This window comes from Diabrotica virgifera, chromosome 7 (assembly GCF_917563875.1).
Source record: "Diabrotica virgifera virgifera chromosome 7, PGI_DIABVI_V3a".
NCBI classification, from domain to species: domain Eukaryota; kingdom Metazoa; phylum Arthropoda; class Insecta; order Coleoptera; family Chrysomelidae; genus Diabrotica; species Diabrotica virgifera.
Genome location: NC_065449.1, coordinates 101,710,511 through 101,725,258, shown reverse-complemented (window position 1 = coordinate 101,725,258; position 14,748 = coordinate 101,710,511). Strand labels below are relative to the sequence as shown.

Below are 14,748 nucleotides of genomic sequence, written 5' to 3'. Positions count from 1 at the left end.
CCAGCCAGATATACTCGTAGTAAAAATAATAAAGGCAGAAAGATTGGTTGGCCATGATAAGAGACGAGATCAGCATGTCGTAAAGCTGGTCTGGGAAGAGAACTGTAAGGAAAGGGGCCGCCAGGGAGACCAAGGATGCGGTGGAGAGATAATATTGCAGCAGATTTAAGCGTTATAAATATTGAACAAGCAGAAGAACTAATGATAGATTGTTACAAGAGGAGGCAGATTGTTAAGTCAGCGAAGACCAACTCCGATTTTTGGTGCTAGAGAGAAGCTTCGAAAATTATTTAGAAAAATCATATCAAGAACGGTACTGATTTGTATATTGCCCTTATTACAAATTTTCATTGTAGTAAATGTAAAAAAGTGGTAAATTTACTGTCTAATATTGACAATAATAGTTTTATTGTTTTAAAAGAATATGCAGGTTGACTTGTGTTTATTTATCTTTATAATTTTCTTTGTTTTAGGTACAAGGTCTGGCTAAACAGTTGGACATTAGCGAAAGACAAGTAGAACGATGGTTGAGACTGCGCAAAGCACAAAACAAACCATCAACTTTAGTTAAATTTTGTGAAAATTCGTGGAGGTGTCTATACTACACTCTTAGCTTTATTTATGGTTTAACAATTTTATGGGACAAACCTTGGTTGTGGAATATAAACGAATGTTGGTGAGTAAGGAATTTTATGTAACTGCTCAATATATTTCGTAGATCTTTTGTCAGTCACACGTCTCATTTATGGGTGATTAATTTTAGAAATAAAATTGTTTGCATTAGTTAATTCTAAATAGGGTGACTCATACGTGTAGTTGTAAAAGTTTTACTTGTTTCTATTTAATTTTTAATGAGTATCTAATAATACAACCTATGTATTTCTAAATATTTGAATTTTAAAATACATTTTATTTTGATATTTATCGATTTTTTAAAAATATGTATATTTAAATTTTAAATTATCTATATACAGGGTGATTCATTAAGAATGTCCAATCTCTGAGTTGTAAATTCTAGACCTCAGAATATTAATATTTAACCCAAATCACTTAAATAAAATGTGGCTCATTAATGAGTTACAGGGTGTTTTATTTAAAAATTTAATAACTATTTTTACCCGGTACTTTAAAACCATTTGACATATTCTTATTATACTTGGCATAAAGTGTAGGTACTGTACACTTTACTAAATTATAATAAATAAACGTTTCTGGCTACTACCAGAGGCGTACGACAGGGGACAGGGAATAGTTGCCCCTTCCCAAATTCTACGCCACTGACGGAATTGCTATTTTAGCGCAGTATTTCGATTCTCCAATACTTTCTGTGTAAATAAAATAGTCTTCATTCGCAACGATAAAGTCATTAGTTTTGAGATATTTGAAGTTGAAAATTATTGTGCCCCTTCATTTTTAACTTCAAATATCTCGAGAACTAATGATTTTATCGTTACGAATGAACAGTATATTATTTACTTGAAAAATATTGGAGAATCCACAAATTATGCTAAAATAGCAATTCCGTCAGTGACATAATTTGGGAAGGGTCAACCATTCACTTCCCCTGTCGTACGCCTGGGGTAATAGCCAGAAACGTTTATTTAACATAATTTAGTAAGGTGGACAGTACCTACACTTTTTGGCAAGTATGATAAAGATATGTCAAATAAACTGGCAACTAAATTGACAATAGGTCAAAGTACTGGGTACAAATAATTTTTAAATTTTTAAATCAATATGTAACTCAGTAGCGAGCCACATTTTATTTAAAATGTGGTTGATTTGGGTTAAAAATATTAACTATTTTATCCAGTACTTTAAAAGTATTTGACATATCCTTATCATATTTGTCATTTGAAGAGTGTATAATTTACATAAAAAGTATTGAAGAATCGAAATATTGCGCTAAAATAGCAATTCCTCCAGTGGCGTAGAATTTGGGAAGGGTCAACCATTCATGGTCTCCTGTCGTACGCCTCTGGTAGTAGCCAGAAACGCTTGTTTATCATAATTTAGTGGTGTTCTGAAGCTATTTTCTTGTGGCATTTTTATAATCAAGTATATTCAAATGGGAAATAAGCCACAATTTTACCTAAAAATGATTTTATTAACGTTTCGACGCCCAAGTCGGGTGTCGTTGTCAAAATACAAAATAATACTAAATAAACAAAAATGTTGTTGCTTAGTAAAAAATTCTTCTAATAATTTATTTAATCTGAATGAGATTTATATTTAAATGATATTTTAAAAAAATTATATTTAATTCTTCTAATAATCGAAACGTTAATAAAATCATTTTTAGGTAAAATTGTGGCTTATTTCCCATTTGAATATACTTGATTATAATTTATTGGGGTGTACACTGTGTACAGTAACGACACTATCTGTCTAGTAAGACAAGGATATGTCAAATAATTCAAAGTACTGGGTAAAACTATCTATTAAATTTTTAAAATCACCCTGTAAGCCATTAACGAGCCACATTTTATTTAAAGTCTTGGTTTCCTCGAAAGCGGCACCGACAAATTGCGACCGTAACACTGCGATGAATGACGTCATAAAAAACTGTACCACGCAAAATAATAGCAGTGGTTTCCAAGGATGCCTTGGAAGCCACCGCTTGCTGAGTTTACACATTTCATTGCCGCAGTGAAGAACCTTGCATTTTTCACCGTACACTTCGTCGTCTACAACTATATTGCCGTCTGTACCACTGTCGTGAAACAGATACAATCTCATGATACGTGTATCGCAACTTGTCGCGATACATGTATCCGATCTCAACGTGAATTGAGCTCTTAAAGGCCCCCATTCACGTTGAGATCGGTTTCGATACATGTCGCAAGTATCAGTATCGTGATACAAATCTCATAGTGTATTTGGCTGTCTCAGTATCGCTGTATCAGATCACAACTCTATATCTTCGTCGTCTACAACTATATTGCCGTCTGTACCACTGTCGTAAAACAGATACAAATCTCATGATACGTGTATCGCAACTTGTCGCGATACATGTATCCGATCTCAACGTGAATGGAGCTCTTAAAGGCCCCCATTCACGTTGAGATCGGTTTCGATACATGTCGCAAGTATCAGTATCGTGATACAAATCTCATAGTGTATTTGGCTGTCTCAGTATCGCTGTATCAGATCACAACTCTATATCTTCGTCGTCTACAACTATATTGCCGTCTGTACCACTGTCGTAAAACAGATACAAATCTCATGATACGTGTATCGCAACTTGTCGCGATACATGTATCGATACCGATCTCAACGTGAATGGAGCTCTTAAAGGCCCCCATTCACGTTGAGATCGGTATCGATATATGTCGCAAGTATCAGTATCGCGATACAAATCTCATAGTGTATTTGGCTGTCTCAGTATCGCTGTATCAGTATCACAACTCTCTATCTTCGTCGTCTACAACTATATTGCCGTTTGTATCACTGTCGGGAAACAGATACAATTCTCATGATCGTGTATCGCAACTTGTCGCGATACATGTATCGATATCGATCTCGACGTGAATGGGGCTCTTAAAGGCCCCATTACATACATGTCGCAAGTATCAGTATCGCGATACATCTCATAGTGTATTTGGCTGTATCAGTATCGCTGTATCAGTATCACAACTCTCCATCTTCGTCGTCTACAACTATATTGCCGTCTGTACGACTGTCGTGAAACAGATATAAATCTCATGATACATGTATCGCAACTTGTCGCGATACATGTATCGATACCGATCTCAACGTAAATGGGGGCCTTTAGAGATTGTGCTTATTCCTATAATTTGGAGTAATTTTTTGTGTATCAATTTATTCCTACACCTCACGGTAGGAGGGATTACGATTATACAGTGTGGGCCAAAGAAAACAGTCCACAGGTCGAAACAGGTCGATTTTTGATCTAAGGGGGACACATTTTTACGTTACATACATCTGTCATTTGTCAACCCCCTCCCTTCCACTTCCCCACTCAATATTTTTAAATAGGGAATAGGGGTCGTGTGCTAGCTCATTTGACAGGTTATTCAATTCTGTATATATACAGGGTGTCCAGAAACTCTACCGACAAACGAAGACAGGAGATTCCTCAGATAATTTTAAGACAACTTAACCCAATTCACCTAGTCCGAAAATGCTTCTTAAGGGAGCTAGAGCTCCTTGAAGATGGCGTCATGAAATTAGTTTTTCTTAAATACCTCCAGAACGCTTCTATTTAGAAAAACGAAAATTGGTAGGCTTATTTACTTTTCAGAGATGAATCGATTCCATCCATTGCAAATTTCTATTACCGGTCATAGGCGTCCGCTTTGGGTAGAGCAACGGGTATTTTATCGCATAACTTTTTTGTCCTTAACTTTTATGCATTTTTGACACCGGATTATTAAATTGTGAGGTATTCTAGTACTAAAAGGTACTCTTGTTTTAAGTCGGTAGGACACACCGTTTTCTAGAAAAATCGATTTGAAAGTTTTTCGTTTTTGGAATTTGAAAAAAAAAATTGAAAGAACTTTTCTACAAAAAACGAAGTATTTTACCAACATAAAGTAAGAGTAACTTTTAGTACTCGAATACCTCATAATTTAATAATCTAGTGTCAAGAATGCTCAAAAATTCAAGACAAAAAAGTTATGCTATAAAATAACTGTTGACCTACCCAAAACGGACGCCTATGACCAGTACTAGAAATTCGCAATTAATGAAATCGATTTATCTCTGGAATATAAATAAATGTATCAGTTTTCGTCTTTCTAAACAGTTTTTTTTTGAAAAAAATTTTTTTATTTAAAAAGCGAAAAATTTTTTAAATCGATTTTTCTAGAAAACGGTGTGTCCTACCGATTTAAAACAAGAGTATCTTTTAGTACTACAATACTTCAAAATTTCATAATCCAGTGTCAGAAATGCAAAAAAGTTAAAGATAAGAAAGTTATGCGATAAAATAACCGTTGCCCTACCCAAAACGGACGCCTATGATCGGTACTGGAGATATGCAATTAATGGATTAGATTTATATCTTGTAGATAAATACGCGTACCAATTTTTGTTTTTCTAAATTGAAGCGTTCTGGAGGTATTTAAGAAAAACGAATTACAAGACGCCATCTTCAAGAGCTCTAGCTCCGTAAGGAAGCATTTTCGGACTAAGTGAATTGGGTTAAATTATCTTAAAATTATCTGAAGAATCTCCTGTCTTCGTTTGTCGGTAGAGTTTCTGGACACCCTGTATAATGTATAAATGTAATTATTTATACAGGGTGTCCAAGAATAAAAATTTTTAATTCAATTAATTGACACAAACAGAATAATGTATGTTATTTATTTAACTCATAATACATTCTACTGCTGTCACAAAACAGAAAAAATGTTTTTTGATAAATAAACATTGCTTTTCGCTTGATTTCAGTGTTCAAGCTGTTACCCATCTGTCTCTTGGTAGGTTGAATATTGAATTTAAGCAACAAACAACGTTTATTTATCAAATAAACATTTTTTTCTGTTTTCTGTCAGCAGTAGAATGTATTTTGAGTTGAATAAATTACATACATTCTTCTTTTTGTGTCAATTAATTTAATTCAAAATCATTTTTCTTGGACACCTTGTATAAATAATTATGTCCATGTTAATATTACTGAATAGAGAATTGAATAACCTTTTAAATGAGCTAGCACACGACCCCTATTCAATATTTAAAAATAAGGAGTGTGGTAAGTGAAAGGGAGGGAGTTGACAAATGACAGATATATGTACCGTAAAAATGTGCCTAAGATCAAAAATCGACCTGTTTCGGCATTTCTTTAAAATCCCATAACTACTGTCAAATATCGAGGTGGACTGTTTTCTTTGGCCCACACTGTATATATTTTTGGTGTATCAAATATTTTATGTATTACAATTAATAATCCTTACTTGTCCTACACAAGTGCTGTGTAATTAGTAGGTACATACGAATGCAGAATTAATTACAAGGTCGAGAAATTTTATTTACTTAAAAATTTATTTCGTTAACGAATGCATACAATACAATTCTACGAAACAGGTGAACGTACTGTACAGTTATTATAACTGTGTACAATATACTAAAAATATTCAAAGTTTTTTTTAAGTAATAACCCAAGATAATGAACAATTATTATATAACGGCTTAAAAATGATAGTAGTTTACATTTTACTTGAAGGTCAGATGAACATAAAAAATAATGATATTGGTCAATGCGGGCCATAAAAGTGTTACTTCTAATATGATTTCATTTAAAACGTTAAAATTACATTATGTAATTGAATGGAATTCGTCCATGCACATACAGTATGGTGCAAATGTCTGGAATAAATTCAATATTTCGTAAACCGAAGACTTTAAGGAAAAAACCCGAAACAGGTCGATTTTTATTTTTAAATTACGATATTTTGGCATATACTTCATACGACTGACGTCATTCATATGGACGTGATGACCTAATCGATGATTTTTTTAAATGAGACTAGGGGTCGTGTGATAGCTCATTTGAAAGGGTATTCAATTCTGTATTCAGTAATATAGATATTAACATAATTTTTTATACACGGTGTCCAAAAAATTTTTAAATTAAATTAATTGACAAAAAAAATGTATGTAGTTTATTTAATTCAAAATACATTTTATTGCTGTCAGAAAACAGAAAAAAATATTTATTTGACAAATAAGCATTGCTTTTCGCTTAAATTAAATGTTCAAACTTCCAAGAGGCAGGTGGTTGGCGGGAGCTGGTTTGATCATTGAATGTAACCGAAATACAAGGCTTATTTGTCAAGTAAACATTATTTTCTGTTTTCCAACAATAGTAAAATGTATTTTTAATTAAATAAATTACATACATTCTTCTTTTTTTGTCAATTTATTTAATTTAAAATAAATTTTTTGGACACTGTGTATAAACAATTATGTTAGTTTTTATATTGCTGAATACAGGTTGTCACACGACCCCAAGTCTCATTTAAAAAATCATCGATTACGTCATCACGTCCATATTGATGACGTTACTCATACGAAATATATTTACAGTCGGAAAAATGAAAGAATACCCATGAACGATCACATCAATCAATTATATTGTATTTGCTGTCTTTTTCTATAAATAACAAACCTTTGTTATAGAAATAGACAGCAAATACAAAATAAGTGATTGATGTCATCGTTCATGGGTAATTTAAAAATAAAAATCGACCTGCTTCCGGATTTTTCTAGTCGCCGGTTTACGAAATATCGAATTTATTTCAGACATTTGCACCATACTGTTTACAGGATCATCAATCGAGTATTGTAATCCTTAGTGTATTTTCAAAACATGATTTCGAAATTGTCAAAAATTTCGGTTCACGTGGTCAATGAAAAGAATTCATAAAACTACGAGTATACAAATGTATTTGTGATAAAAAATGATAAATATTTTACAATTAATTTTTATTTACTACTCTCCAAGTTTTTTTGCTAAGTTGGCCTTGACGTAACAAATTAGCCGTCCTTTTTTTTAATTAACGGAGTAAATTTAATATTTAGAAATTCAAAGTCTGTTTATAATTATATATGTTTTCGAGATACACGCATGTTAAATCTGAAACACAATATAATTTTTTGCATAATATCATTGGAGTTAGACCCGAAAAATAAACTTGAAACCATATTTTTATGCCAGTTCTCATATTTATTTCATTGCATCGCAAATTCCATTTGAAGAAATTTGCGATACATTTTTGTAAATTTTTATGGTCAAGTTATTTTTCGGGTGTAACTACAATGATATTATGCAAAAAATTATGTTGCCTCGCAGATTTAAAATGCGTTTATCTCGAAAACGGTTGAGTTTAGCAAGATAAATGTAGTACCTATACCTTTTTTAAGTAAAAATATTAAGAGAATAAAAGTTTAGATTCAAAAAGTATGTAGAGTGGGTAATAAAAAAATTGAACCTATTAAATGAGCGCTGAAAGGCGTATGTGGCGCCCTCTGGGTAATACATCAGTTTTGGTGGCGAATTTAGATTTCTCTTTTAGATAAAGTTAAATTTTGACACCCTGTATTTCGGTTATTATCAACTTTCTTACTAAAGTAAATTAGCTTAAATCGACTATTTTTACCTTAGAAATCTAAGGCTAAGCTATGGCCCATTCTTTACCAAACACCCTGTATATTAAATTTTTTATTTTTTACACATTTTAACATATATTATGTAAAATTGCAGAAAAACGTATCCCAATTGAAAACTTTTGAGGTTGTATTCAGCTTTAGCTGAAATAGCAACAGCATTAAATTAATTTTACGGGTAGATATTTATTGTTGATCAATGAAAATGTATATTTTTGGTGACCTATTGAATTCCGTTTCTGTAAAAATACTAAAAATAACGGTCGTTTTCAAAATTTAGTTCAGTTCCGGTTCAATATACCGATTACAGAAGAATGTTATCCAAAAAATTTTGAGATAACATTATTTTCATGTACTTAACTACATCCGGAAATTTTTCAATAATTTTGACAATAAAAATCTACCTGTGCGGTACCTGATGTTATTATAGGGATATGGTTGGACTCATGGACGTATAAACACAGATGGACTCAGCAATACCATACCTTGAATACACACTGTTTTGAAGCTTCGGTACTCCTGGGCCAGAGGGTAAAGGGGAGTAAAACGGGTATCGATAGAATGTGACGCTTCCTCAATGAGCATAAGCGTGCTTGAATTATTACTCGTGGGGATAATAATTCAGGCGTTAATAATAATTGGAAGTAGTAATAATTTATAAAAACACGTTCAAAGAATTTAATTAAAAAAAACAGAGTATAAATATTAACAATCACGTTTTTATAGAAAAAATAAAAACAATTTTATTTGTTATTAAAATTAATATAATGTCAATATAGTTAAGCTCAAGTTAATTTTTTAATACGTATCAAATAATACTATGATAAAACAAATCAATTAAAAAACATACATTGGTCAAATTAAAGTACCTACCTACATTTATTGTAGTCCAGTCGGGTTAGACGAATAACAAGCCTAACCTTGCATTAGGAACTGCCTCAAATTTTATTTTTCTAATCTTTAGGGGGGTCAACAGTAGTGTAAATTTTAAATCTCGACTAAATTCCGCCGTTGCGTTAGCCGCCATCTTGATTTTAAACGAGAACCGTTTTGGCTGAATATCTCCGTCATTTTCAAATTTTCGATAAAAAGTATGAGAACCAAAATTGTTAAAAATGTGATTTTCTATCATTTCTATTATCTCGAATTATCTCGTTTATTATTAGTTTTACGACAAAAATGTACCTATACAAAAATGGAGAGAATTAAATTCTAAACAATTTTGATTTCTTTCATTTTTTTGCTAAAATTAATATTTAAGGTAGTACGTATGCGGTAATCTCGCGAGCGTAAGACCTGATTGATTTAAAAGCAATTGTTTTTGTTCAGTATCTACGCCATTTTCAACTAAAATTTTCCAAATATGATTTCCTACAATTTCTCTTTAACATTTTTTTATGCGGTTGATATTTTCCGAGTTAAGTGGGAAAATAGTAAAAAGTGGTGGGGGGAGCATAATTACTGAATTGAATCTTGCTTCCGAGATGCACCAAATTTTATAATTCTCTCCTTTAGGGGAGATTAATATTAGTGTAAATTTAAAATCTCGACTGAATTCCGCGGTTGCATTAGCCGCCATATTGATTTTAAAGGAGAACCGTTGTTGCTGAATATCTCCGCCATTTTCAACTTTGCGACAAAAAGGTAGGAACTAAAATTGTTGGAAAATGCAATTTCCTACAATTTCTTTTTCACAATTTTTTTATGCGATCAATATTTTCCGAGTTAAAGGGAAAAATAGTGGAAGCGGAGGGGAAGTATAATTATTGAATTGTCTCATTTATTATGAACTTTACGACATCACTGTATATAAACAAAAATAAAGAGAATTATATTTTATAAAGTTTTTGAAATTCCCAATGAAACACCAACCAAAGTAAGTACATAAGAGACATACATAATAACAATAACTTATATGCATTAATGTCACTTAATTTTATTAACTAGCCGGTTTTATGGGTTGAAGTTGCCTGTCGATATTTTAAGTTTCATTTCAGCTAATATACAGTAGAACCCCGCAAATCCGAACTAATTGGGGGGACAGCCTGTTCGGATTCCGAAAAGTTCGGATTATCCGAAAGTTAGCCTTAACTAGTAGTTCAAAGCGTTCATTGTGATTTTGATTAGCCAAACGTTCTCGCAAGAGTGTGGACAATATTTTTGGACTCAAGTTGACTACGAGAGAACCAAAGTAAGTTTGTGTTTAAAACACTTTATAAACCTATATATTAAAGTATAATATTTATTTTTAAGAAATTTTAAATGTCAAAGTCCTAGTAATCCTACATTGTCCAATATTCTGGCTTTACTCTGTATAATAAACATGTTTTTAAGTTTTTGTCTTGAATTTTTAAATTTTTTCACTTTCCGTTGGTTCGGATTTGCCGAAAGTTCGGATTCGCGGGGTTCGGATTTACGGGGTTCTACTGTATTTTTATATTTCAACATTTTTTTTTAAATTTTGGGCTCTGTTGGGGGAATTTCCTCATTTCCCCCCACGTAGACCCGCCACTGGTTCTCTCGAAAAGTTGTAGTAAATCGTAATTGCAACAATTTCAGCCCTTACACTTTTTGTCGAAATGTTGAAAATGGCGGAGATATTGAACAAAAACAATTGCTATAAAATCAATCAGGTCTTACGCTCGCACCTTTACCGGATACGTACTACCTTAAATATTGATTTTATCAAAAAAATAAAAAAAATTAAAATCGTACAAAATATAATTCTCCTCATTTTTGTATAGGTACTTATTTGTTGTAAAACGATAATAAACGAGATAATCCAATAATTCATTAATTATGCTCAAACTGTCACTATTTTCCCCCCATAACTCGGAAAATATCGACCGCACGAAAAAAATTATAATAAACGAAATTATAGAAAATCGCATTTTCGACAATTTCAGTTTCTACACTTTTTGTCGAAAAGTTGAAAATGGCGGAGATATTGAGCAAAAGCGGTTCTCGTTTAAAATCAAGATGGCGGCGAACGCAACGGCGGAATTTAGTCGAGATTTTAAATTTACACTACTATTGACACCCACTAACAATTAGAGAAATAAAATTTGGGGCAGCTCGTAATGCAAGGTCAAATGCTATCCGGACTGGGCTATTTGATAATGTATTAAAACATACTTTTCAAATTTTTCACCAAATAAGTATCATATAGACCTTTCAGACTCTCTTTACAGACAACAAATCCTAGAAATCCAGTTTTTCTTCTGGTTTCTAAAATATTAACTAACCTATAGGATAGATTGATTATATATTCTTTAAGAACATCTAAATAACTGAAAAACTGTTCTTTTGTTTTAGGGGATAATGGTTTTTTGTATAAATATTTAGGAAATATTTTGAAATCTTTATGTTTTCTCCTAAATTTGCTACCCAAATAGTTCGATCGTCAATATTATTTGGAAACCTACATAGAAAAATAAATAATTTTTTATTCATTTCACTAATTGATTTGAATGCATGAGAAATATCAAATTAAAAAGCTACTAAACAGATCTTTTTAAATCAGATGATGTCTACTTACAATTTAAAAATATATAATTTAATGAACTAATATCTTGTTCAATACATTAATATGAAGGACCCAATGGTACGCCTATGAAAGACATATTTCAAAATGTAAACAGACTTCCTCATCCTTCTATAATGTAAATTGTAAATAAACAGTACTTACAAATGAAATGAAAGATCCGGATATAAATGTTTAGTTTTTTTTTTGCAAATGCAACACTGTAGCACCATTATTATGTATGTTTATTTCACTTTTCACAAAATATCACTCAGAATATAGCCAAAATAGCGAAAAACAACTTTTCCTCAATTACCTTAAAAAGTAAACAAACATGGAATATTTGACATGGACGTTTGTAGACAGAAATGCAAACACCGTTGCCATTTATTTATAGTTTCAATGCTTCTACATATACAATAATTGGTTGATATCTATTATTCAATGATATGAACACTTGATATTTTAATTACCATTCAATATGTAAATTAATATAACTGAACAATTATTATTTTAGTTTGATAGCATCTGTAGACACGACATAAAAGAGTAACATTTTCAGCGATACGCGAATAAGAAATTTTAATAAAAATACGTGACAACATGTGAAGGTACTTAGATTGTGACCTATTCAAATAATTTTGGCTTCACAATTTTATGTAAATAGCTGAGTCCATCTGTGTTTATAGGTCCATGGTTGGACTCCATAGTTGGACTGTTGTTGCTGTTTATCTTTAAACAAGTGAGAGTGACAAGCTGACAAGATAACAAATAGAAATACACTACCAAGCATAAAATTACAGTCACCCATAATTTGAAATTATTTCAGGAATTTTTTAATTTTTAGTTTACTGATCTCTTGCAAAAACAATTTCTGTTATTTATGGAAAGTAATATGAATTAACTATATAACTTAAATATGTTTCTCGTTGATACAAAATAAATTTGAACGACCTTTTGACAGTTTCTCCACACAGAGTGGGCATCCAGGTCTTATCTAGGTTCCGTCTCCTTGTGAAACTTACTACATACTACTGTTTTACTAGGATTAACAGTTTTTCACCTTTCGCACCACCTAGTAAGGGTATTTAATTTTCTTTGTGAACATGTAGAACATTACCATATTTCCCTCTTACCCTAATAGGAAACTTGCACATTTTTTTATTACATAATAATGTTCAGTTTTGTTTAAAAATGAGGTTTCCAAAATTTCACGCTTCAAAAACTCATAATAACTTAAAAGTACAAATTTAAAGCCTGCGTATTTAAAATAGTTTAAACGACCCGTGACGTCACATAATTATACTTTATTTATGTTTATGGTTATATTTATATTTTAATGACATTTATCGTAAGTATGTCATTGTAATAATATATGTACACCATTTTGTTGAGGTTGGAAAATCTATCAAAACTCTTATAAAACTGAGTGTCAGTGTCAAAACGAATGCCAAACCCATTGAATTACTGGCGAGGACATCCAATTCTACAATTATATGACGTCATGGCCAATGAGGGCGCGTTTTGGGCTGGCTGGTATAATTTGAATTTTTAATCGTCTTTAGGGGCAAAACGAAAGACAAAAAAATTTTTTTTCTTTGATATAATTATTATGTTTTAAATTATGTTCTGTTGTGATTTATATCATGTTTTTCGAATTTAAAATATTATGAAAGTTCCCTATTACTAGATCATCCGCATAGGCCTGCACTTCTTCCCCCTGCACGCCATGGAGCGAGATCAAATCATCCATCAGGAGTGACCAAAGGAGGGGAGAAAGCACTCTCCGTTGTGGGCATCCCTAGCTGTTTTGGCCGAAATCTCCTCTCCTTGCAAGTATGTCAGGATCAGCCTATTTCCAGAATTACTTTGATCCAAGTGCATAATTTCTTTTAATGATGCTGCCACATCATCAGGAGAAATTTGGTACTCCTAAAAAGGAGATTAATGCCCTATTTCCAATATTAATGGAGTGACTAATTTTCTGAAGGACATTGCTCGTTTTGATTTGTTTCAAGTTAGATATTTTAATTATTGTTGCAATTTCAGTTTTGAACTGAAGATTCTGAACTGAATTTTATATTTCCCTAATACATGTGTTTATGTAAGTGTAAAGGTCGCGTCATATTATAATGCACGTCGCGTTTTCGGCACGTAGCGTTTGCAGACCGTCAATCGGACTGCCCATTCACATACATAGAACGTTTACGTTGGTTTCAGTTTGGTGTGGTGCAGATGTGTTTATTGTCACAACACATGTTTACATGACAAATTGCCTCGAAAACTACTTTTTAAATTAGACCGGGCAGTATCGTCGCCCCGGCTAGCGAAATTATTCCGATTCGATATTTTTAAACAAACTTACTCAAAAAGAAGTCCTTATAACATATCCACAGGGTGCCGGGCGGTACCGTGGTCGAAAAATTGTTTAAACATTTTTTTTAAACAAATTCACAAAAATATTTTTTTCATTTTGAGCAATATTTTTTTAGATAAACTGGGTCATTCTGGGCAAAAAAGGTCTCTTGTCATTTTTCTCTAAAATTGATTGTTGTCGAGTTACATGCGATTAAAAATTTGAAAAATGCGAAAAGGCCATTTTCAAGGCTTAATAACTCGATTAAAAGTATTATTATGAATTTCAATAAGTGACCAAATCAAGTTTCAAACCCCTTCTTCAAGGTCCCAAAGAGATTTTTGTCATTATTTTACTACAAAGCTGTTATTTTTAGTTATTAACAATTAGCGCTATAGTCCAACTGTATCGTCGCCCCCGTTAGCGAAACTATTTCGATAAGATGTTTTTGCACAAACTTACTCAAAAAGAGTCCTTATAACAAACACATCCACAGTTTCCACAGGGTGCCGGGCGGTGCCGTTGTCAAAAAATTGTTTTAACAATTCTTATTAAACAAATTCACAAAAATTATTTTTTCATTACGAACGATTTTTTTTTAGATAATTTGGGTTATTCTTAGCAAAAAACATATCTTGCAAAAATGCGGAAATGGCCATATAACTCGACAACAATCAATTTTAGAGAAAAATCACAAGAGACCTTTTTTGCCCAGAATAACTCAAATTATTATTAATTT

At 32.0% G+C, this 14,748-nt stretch overlaps 1 protein-coding gene across 2 annotated transcripts in view; it reads left to right on the top strand.

Moving 5' to 3' along the window:
- The window catches only part of LOC114332390 (ceramide synthase 6), a 183,083-nt gene that overhangs the window by 51,593 nt on the left and 116,742 nt on the right, over nucleotides 1-14,748 (top strand). For both annotated transcript variants that reach the window (XM_028282178.2, XM_028282179.2), the window contains exon 3: nucleotides 474-676. In XM_028282178.2, coding sequence (XP_028137979.1) covers nucleotides 474-676 — 203 coding nt within the window. The remainder of the gene's footprint in view (nucleotides 1-473; nucleotides 677-14,748) is intronic.